This window comes from Salmo salar, chromosome ssa01, assembly GCF_905237065.1.
Source record: "Salmo salar chromosome ssa01, Ssal_v3.1, whole genome shotgun sequence".
Classification (NCBI taxonomy): Eukaryota; Metazoa; Chordata; class Actinopteri; order Salmoniformes; family Salmonidae; genus Salmo; species Salmo salar.
Window position 1 is genome coordinate 61,023,355 of NC_059442.1, and position 8,741 is coordinate 61,032,095.

The following is an 8,741-nucleotide window of genomic DNA, read 5'->3' on the forward strand; positions in this document are numbered from 1 at the left end:
TAGATATAGGACAGACGTTTAAAAACCTTATTCTTTATGATACATTTTTGATTGTATTTTTTGCCATTTATGAATGTGAATGTTATTCAATGTGTTTCTATGGGCTATAGAAGTAAAGGCCAAATTCAATATTTTATCCCCCAAAAAATATATATTTTTTATACCTAAAGGAGTCCTAAAATTCTAAATCCTTATACCAACGTAACATATCATATTAATTGAGCTGTCCCAGATTTGATGTCCCGGATTCAGGTTTACTATGTTAAGTTTAGTCTATGAGACCAGGCTGCATTATTTTACCTGCCGTCGAAATATTTCTATTGCATTCTCTGTCCTGGATTTGTTTCCCGGATTCAGCTTTACTATATTACGTCTAGTCTTTGAGACCAGGCTGCATTATTTTACCTGCCGTCGAAATGTCTATTTCGCTCTCGCTTGCTCTATATCCTCTGGCTACGGCCCATTGGCACACGCAGTTGATGCACACACCATGAGTTTTCCAGGATTTTAATTGCTAACCAAAAAATTGCTATAGGCAAATAAATCGCTAACTCGCAATGATATCAACAAACGTGCACACTGTCATCTCAAAAACGCTGCATGATTGAAATAACGCGTGTGCCTGTCAATGCAGGCCTACAATAATTATACTGCAGAAATTGGGATGACAGAGTGCAACACATTGCATCCGGAGGTCACTGATTCAATTCTGATCGGAGTAGCATAATTGTTTGATTTTGTGATTTGTGCCTGAATTTTTGTACTTATCCATTCTGACAACTTATATCTATATTCTTCTTGTTCGACCTTTTTTTTACTTGCAGACAAGCATTAATGTCGAGTCCTAATAACCATCATATAGAAGTAAACTTTGAGTTGTGTGGGCCTCCCACTATGCAGTTTATTAGGCTACATATGAAATACGTTACAATGAACTTCACAGGGTGGTTAAAGTGCACGGTGATGAGCTTGATGTTCCTTTCCAATAAATATCGAGGGTCTTATTCTGGTGACATGTTGATCAATACCTGGCTGCCGTTTGACAAATACAATCTCCCTCTTGTCCATATTAATCTCATCATGTGGGGAGTGAGAGACAGAGGAGAGTCTAACTGGAAGTTCTAACCCACAACAGGTACACACACACCTGCCTATTGAACAGGTTAAGCATACATGTGTGAAGAAAAGGCTAGTCCTTTGGGTTCACAGAGATAAGAAAGACATCTTTGCCATTATGTATTCTGTTTTATTAAAAAGTAGGGTATTTCACACATGCACATTGCAATTTATTGGTATGCAGCTGAAAACACCTCTGCCCTCAGGCTTTAAATTCCAATGCATGGCTAATAATAAACTTGGGTGAACAAAAGCTGAACAGAAATACAAATATTGGGTAAACAGAGAGGCACCTGCAATGTGTTCACATCACACACACACACACACACACACACACACACACACACACACACACACACACACACACACACACACACACACACACACACACACACACACACACACACACACACACTCTCTCTCTCTCTCTCTGTTAGACAGTTTGAGTCAAAGAGAATGACCGTGGTTACAAAAATTATAGCTGGAGTTTCCCAGCATGCACCTGGACCAACTGTCACACAGTCAGTTTCTAACAACTCAACACAGCAAAACGTACACCAGGGAAAATCTGTTTCTTCCTCCTGGTTTGGCCAAGACAGACACACAGGTGGACAAATACTCTGCAAGGAATAGATGGTGTTGACATCCTGAGTAGGTAGAATTGAGTATGAAATAATTTTTAAGCGATTTAATTTTTTTTAATGGAAAATCCTCACTGAAAGCTCATGTTAGCTCCTAGTGCTAAAACTACTCATATTTTGTGGTTTAGAGTCCAATATCCCTTTGCCAATTGTCTTACGAATCTGTAATTTCTTTCCTCGGAAGAGGAAGAAGCAACTTACAACTTCCATGCTGGAACCTCCAGTGTTCAGCCTTTTTTTGTGTTGCACATTTTAATGTTTTTTTTTTTAATTGAACAATTAATAGTGTTGTACTGAGTTTGTTAACCTTTTACTGCAGTGGGCAAAATGTAGGGTCACACATAGTGATTCTTGGTAGTCTTAAACAAATATACTTTGAAACAAAAGTATGCACCTCAAACCTGGTTATGGGCTTAAAAAAAGACGCCTGTACCGTGTCAGATACAGAGTTGAGATGTATACATTTTTTACTTTGCATCCCAATATTACACTTATATACATCACAGAAGACTGAAATATAGCAAAACTGTTTGACATAGAAACTCCAGATTTTTGTTGGGTTTTAAAAAAAAATGATTAATAACATTCCACCCATGAGGCCTAAGAGTGCGCTTTTGGTCATTGACTGCAGGAAAGGGCTACATTACCTTTTATAATTTGTTGGAGGAGCAGTTGGCTCTCATTCAAAACTCTTCAAGTAAGATCTGAATTAAATTAAACTTCTGACTCCTCTGCTCTTCAATTCCTCCTGCCTATGCCTTTGCTTTAAGAATAGACAACATTATGCGACCACCACTGTACTCCACTTATGCCTATTGGGCCTCTGGGTGAGTCACTAAGGGGAGGTGATCGAGGTAGTCCCGACTGACTTGTGGAAAATGGGGAAACCATTGTTGCGTTCCTCCTCGATGCGCCGGGCTAGTAACTGACAGCTCTTGCGGTCATGGCTGGAGCTCAGTAGATTGTGTGAGGGGATAAAGAAGTTGGGGAGCATGCCATCTTTCAGGTGGACCTCAAAGTCCTCCAGCAGCTGCTGGAAGCAGAGTCCCAGCTGGGCCGCCTCCCAGTCGCTGTCCTTGGTCCTGGAGCAGCAGGCGTGAAGCAGGGTGGTCTTGGCGTGGTAGGAACAGAACTTGGACAGACTAGGGTTCTCTGCCTTCAGCAAGCCCAACAGGTGCTTCAGAAGCTTCAGACAGTCCTTCCTGAAGCAAGAAAACGGCAAGTCTAAGGCACACATGATAATACACAATTTATCAAAGGAAATGGGTTTAATGACACGTTCATAAAATGTGTAAATTCATACAACTAGGAAAAATCCACTTGATCGTTATGACTACAGTTTTCATGTTTGTAGATTTTATTCTATAGTAGGCTTACCTGCAGCAGCGAGTCCCGCTGGCCTCGCAGCAGGTCTTCTGGGAGCCATGATTTGTTAGGATACTCTTCTCCACATGCGAGAATGAGATGCGCCATACGTCTGTAGGTAACAGGACAAGAAAAACACATTTAGGAAACTCAGAAAAAGTACATAGCTACATGCCACTTCCCCTTTCTCTGGAAAGGGGGGAAGCAGTGCTGAATTTTTTTTGACACCTATAGGTGTCTTCTAATACAGGACTAGTAAAGGCCCTAATTTTGTGAGAAAAATATTTTATTCAACAATTTCAAAACGTTTTGTTTGGAGGGGGGGGTTACTGCAGGCATCCTGGTCGCCCTATGCTTTGCAACTGTCATTCATGAAGAAATCACAAATGAAAGTGATAGTTTTATTCAAGATGTGTTAGCTTTAATAGTGTTGACTTAATGTTTACAAAAAGGTTACCTCTAGCGCAGACACCTTCCCGTTCCACCGTGCCCTTTCCCTCGTACTTCGGAACGAGGTAGTACCCCTTAAACTTTTGTTCTTTCTTCACTTTGGTCCCGAGCCAGATGTCTATTTTGTCTATGCCTCCTTGGGTGAAAGGGGGCCAGCTCGAGCGGACCTCAAGCCCCAGAACAATGTCCAGTGAGATAGGGACCGTTCCCGTCCCGTTTATCAGTAAGGTCACCGCCGGGCAACCCTTCTTTTTCTTATCCAACTCCACATCTTGATAGAAGTATGGAAATAAGAAACATTTAATTAACAAATGTTTTGCATACATACGCTACATTACAGGCATTTGGGAAGCGCGCGCTACAGCCGTACACACCTTTGAGTATCTTCACACACTTTTTAACCTCGTTTCTGAACTCCGTAAGCATTCCACTGGCAGATATTGTGTTGTCTTCATCTAGAAAGCGATCCAACGAGTGTTTTCCTCGTTTGAACGTCACGCTGTAAAACGCCCCATCATCCCCAAACGCCCGAATGTTCACCCGCTCGACAGGCACAGTCAACATCACGTCAAATTCGTCGGGATTAGAAATCTATATTGATGAAAAGATCGTCAAACATTAGTGAAGCATGAACGAGTATTGGGTCACACTGGTGATGTATGATTGAATTCAATTAATAACCCACCTTTAAATTCTCGTAGTAACTTCCAGTGCGCAGAGCATTTACATCTTTGAAGCATTCTGTACACTTTTTCATGTGGTCCATTATACGCTTTACCATGTCATTGACAATACTTGCTGATTCCGATTTCTGTTTCTTCTTAATCGTCAATTGATCAATGGTTGTAAACAGGATCTTATTCGGATTTGAGTCAACGCTGTGACCTTTTTTGACCATCCTTGATCCGGTTTTAACTTCTACGCACTTCTGTGGCACAAGTGCCTTTTCCTCAGTTGTGAGCTTAGGCTGCTTAAGTTCCTTAGTTTTCTTGGGTTTGTTTTCATCAGTGATCTGTTGCGTTTCCTTCTTAGTGTCTTTCACTGGTTCCTTTGGAGGTTGCCGGGCACTCTTGGCCCGAACCGGATTCTTGGCATGCGCTGGTTCCGGACTCTTTGCGCGCACGCTTTGTGGTTTCCCTCGGCCGCTCATTGTAGTAAGTATGATCGTGATGTGACAGCGACGAGTTAAACTGTCTTCTATGCTAGCTAAATGATACAATCTTCACTGTTTCCGTGTGATGAAAAGTGAATGTGAACACTCCCCTTTCTACATACAGCATCCGTTCATCGCCGTCTTGTGTCGAAAGCTATTGAGACAGAGTAAACTAAAGCACATGCACGCCCACCTCTCACTTGTGTCATGTATGATTTCCCTGAAATGTGCTATTGTCAGGTAAATGACGTGATAGATGCTTGTCGCTCCAAATCCCTATCTTCCATCGAGTAAGTTAATGGACTTTACTTTCAGTATGATAGCGATAAATATGTAACTTTTACTCTTTTACTCTTACATGAATTAACTATATTACTAAACTAGGGCAAATGACTACCCTAAACCAGTTAAACAAGTATAATATATCTCTTGAGATATCCATGAACCCCAGAGGGGATCTTCAGGTCATCAGACTGTTAAACAGTCATCTCTACCCTGGACCATAGAGACTGCTGCCCTATCAACCTGGTCTCAGAGCATTTTGTGTTATTCTGTACGTAAATCTGAGACGCTCTATTTAGTGCCATATGTTACATTTTGTATGGTATGCATTAATTTGTGGATGTCCATCATCCATTTCTCAAATTATATGTAATGAATTTGTATGATATGTTACGAATTTGCAAAACGTACAATATGTTACAAATTTGCAAAACGTAGAATATGTTACGAATGTGCAAAACTAATGATATGTTATGAATTCAAATATGTTGTGGCTAATGTTAGCTAGGTGGCTAGATTGCTAATGCTAACGTTAGCTAGCTGGCTAGCATTAGGAGTTAGGGGTTAGGGTTAAGGTTAGGGTTACCCAGCTAGCAATGAGTAATTGGCCCAGAAGAGGCCCTCTTCCGGGGGACCGGAACTTATTGAATCGGCCCGGAATCAGGTGTCGGACTCGGCCCGGAATCAAAATGAATGACTGCCCAGAATTTCCGTCTACCAGAATTCAGCCGACTTTGCCGGCATCTTACCAGAATACCCCCAGAAGCGGCCTGATGCAAATTGAAATAAATGTGTACAAAATTACCTGATTTATTCATTTAAAATATTACTATTATACATTTTATACATACAAATTATACCCATCCACAAAAAAACATTTTGTGTCGGAGGAAACGCCATACACCTGGTGACCGCGTCAGCGTTCAAGCACCTGGCCCACCACAGGAGTCGCTACAGCGCGATGGGACAAGGACATCCCGGACGGCCAAACCTTCCCCTAACCCAGACGACACTGGGCCAATTGTGCATCGCCTCACGGGTCTCTCGGTCACAGTCAGCACGGGTCTCGAACCAGCATCTGTAGAAACGCAGTTTGCACTGCGATGCAGTGTCTTAGACCAATGCGCCACTCGGGAAGTTCCACCAACAAAGTTTTTAATGCTTATCAATTCCCTTACACAAAGTAACAAAATACTAAAATACTACACAGATCTCTTAAAGAATTTCATTTAAATGTTAATTGTATTTTTTGATCACTGAAACAATGAGGAAAATATGGAAAAATAAATAAATAATGAAATGTTAATTATATAAAGCAGCCCGTGTAATCATCTGCCAGAGAGTAGCCCCAATCGGTCCGAGCCCCAAGTAATAAATTTGGACCGGATAACTCACACCGGAATTGGCCCGAGCACCAAGTAATATATAGATTTGGGCCAGATAACTCTCACCGGAATCGGCCCAAGCCCCAAGTAATAGATTTGGGCCAGAGAACTCACACCGGAATTGGCCCGAGCACCAAGTAATATATAGATTTTGGCCAGATAACTCACACCGGAAGCAGCCCGAGCATGCTAGCCATAAGTAATACTGCCGATGGCGGCCCAGACTCGGGCCACATGACGTCGGCCGAGTCTGACTCTCAGCCGAGTGCCCCGACTCTCAGTCGGAATCAGCCCAGATCCACTGTGCTAGCTGGGTAAGGTTAGGAGTTAGGTTAAACGGTTAAGGTTAGAGTTAGAGTTAGCTAAAAGAGTTAAGGGTTAGCGAACATTCTAAGTAGTTGCAAAGTAGCTAAAAAGTAGCAATTAGTTGAAAAGTTGCTAATTAGCTAAAATGCTCAAGTTGGCCAAGATGATATTCAAACACACAACCTTTGGGTTGCTAGAAGTTCGCATTATATGCCTGTCCATCCACCATGACCAACCACCCTCCTTTTGTTTTTGCCTTAAATAATGTTCTGTCTTATGTAACCATACCAAACTTAACATAACATACTAATTTGAGTGTCCCGGATTACATTTAATGTTACTTCTAGTCCACAGGAGGTTGGTGGCATCTTAATTGGGCAGGACGGGCACGTAGTAATGGCTGGTGTTTAATGCCATTCACTCTGTTTCAGCCATTATTATGAGCTGTCCTCCCCTCAGCAGCCTCCACTGTTCTAGTCTATAAGAACAGGCTGTCCTATAGACAGTGAGCTTCAAAAGTATTGGGACAGTCAGTGACACATAATTGTTTTTTTTGTCTCTGTACTCCAGCACTTTGGCTCATTCTATATAACTACTGCTGTACACACCTTTTCTATTCATATAGGGGAGAGGGGGGTATTTTGAGCCATTTTTTACATTCAGCATCACTACTTCAAAGGAAATATAGTATTCTTTCTAACAAAGATATCTACATATATTTCAGAATGTTGTGAATCCTTGGAAATAATCAGAATTTATGCAAACATAACAGCTTTGAAAAGATAGCTTGTCCAAAAAAAAGTGGTCTCTTGGCACAACTTACCCCAGGTGTGGGGTAAGTTGAGCATAGGGACAGGATAAATTGAGCAGCCTTGGGATAAGTGGGTGATGGTGTCCTGTGACAGTGGGCGATGGTGCAGGTACAATGGCAAGAAAAAGTATGTGAACCCTTTGGAATTACCTGGATTTCTGCATAAATTAGTCATAAAATTTGATCTGATCTTCATCTAAGTCACAATAATAGACAAACACAGTGTGCTTAAACTAATAACACACAAATTGTTGTATTTTTCTTGTCTATATTGAATACATCATTTAAACATTCACAGTGTAGGTTGGAAAAAGTATGTGAACCCCTAAGCTAATTGGAGTCAGGAATCAGCTAACCTGGAGTCCAATCAATGAGACGAGATTGGAGATGTTGGTTAGAGCTGCCCTGCCCTGTACGAAACACTCAACATTTGAGTTTGCTATTCACAAGAAGCATTACCTGATGTGAACCATGCCTTGAACAAAAGAGATCTCAGAAGACCTCATTTTAAATTAAGAACTGTTGAGTTGCATAAAGCTGGAAAGGGTTACAAAAGTATCTCTAAAAGCCTTGATGTTCATCAGTCCACGGTAAGACAAATTGTCTCTAAATGGAGAAAGTTCAGCACTGTTGCTACTCTCCCTAGGAGTGGCCGTCCTGCAAAGATGACTGCAAGAGCACGGCGCAGAATGCTCAATGAGGTTAAGAAGAATCCTAGAGTGTCAGCTAAAGACTTACAGAAATCTCTGTAACACGCTAACATCTCTGTTGACGAGTCTACGATACGTAAAACACTAAACAAGAATGATGTTCATGGGAGGACACCATGGAAGAAACCACTGCTGTCCAAAAAAAATCATTGCTGCTCATCTGAAGTTCGCAAAAGAGCACCTGGATGTTCCACAGTGCTTCTGGCAAAATATTCTGTGGACAGATTAAACTAAAGTTGAGTTGTTTGAAAGGAACACACAACACTATGTGTGGAGAAAAAAAAAGCACAGCACACCAACATCAAAACCTCATCCCAACTGTAAAGTATGGTGGAGGGAGCATCATGGTTTGGGGCTGCTTTGCTGCCTCAGGGCCTGAACAGCTTGCTATCGTCGACGAGAAAATGAATTCCCAATTTTATCAAGACATTTTGCAGGAGAATGTAAGGCTATCTGTCTACCAATTGAAGCTCAACAGAAGTTGGGTGATGCAACAGGACAATGACCCAAAACACAGAACTA

At 41.5% G+C, this 8,741-nt stretch overlaps 1 protein-coding gene across 1 annotated transcript; it reads right to left on the bottom strand.

The window, feature by feature from the left end:
• Window positions 1–1,230: 1,230 nt before the first annotated feature.
• Window positions 1,231–4,867, bottom strand: LOC106606998 (cyclic GMP-AMP synthase). The gene is made up of 5 exons (XM_014203532.2): window positions 4,258–4,867; window positions 3,947–4,163; window positions 3,580–3,843; window positions 3,135–3,234; window positions 1,231–2,959 (listed from the first exon to the last, which is right to left on the bottom strand). Exons 1-5 carry the CDS (start codon window positions 4,720–4,722, stop codon window positions 2,593–2,595), a joined length of 1,413 nt encoding a protein of 470 aa, XP_014059007.1. The 5' UTR covers window positions 4,723–4,867; the 3' UTR covers window positions 1,231–2,592.
• Between the last annotated feature and the right edge of the window lie 3,874 nt (window positions 4,868–8,741).

What these genes read in the sequence shown, in the direction of transcription:
- LOC106606998 (XM_014203532.2), bottom strand. Translation starts at nt 4,722, where the DNA reads ATGAGCGGCCGAGGGAAACCACAAAGCGTGCGCGCAAAGAGTCCGGAA. An exon ending in GTTACTACGAGAATTTAAAG is followed by an intron (nt 4,164 to 4,257) that starts GTGGGTTATTAA and finishes TCATCAATATAG; the next exon opens with ATTTCTAATCCCGACGAATT. An exon ending in GGAAGGTGTCTGCGCTAGAG is followed by an intron (nt 3,235 to 3,579) that starts GTAACCTTTTTG and finishes TGTTACCTACAG; the next exon opens with ACGTATGGCGCATCTCATTC.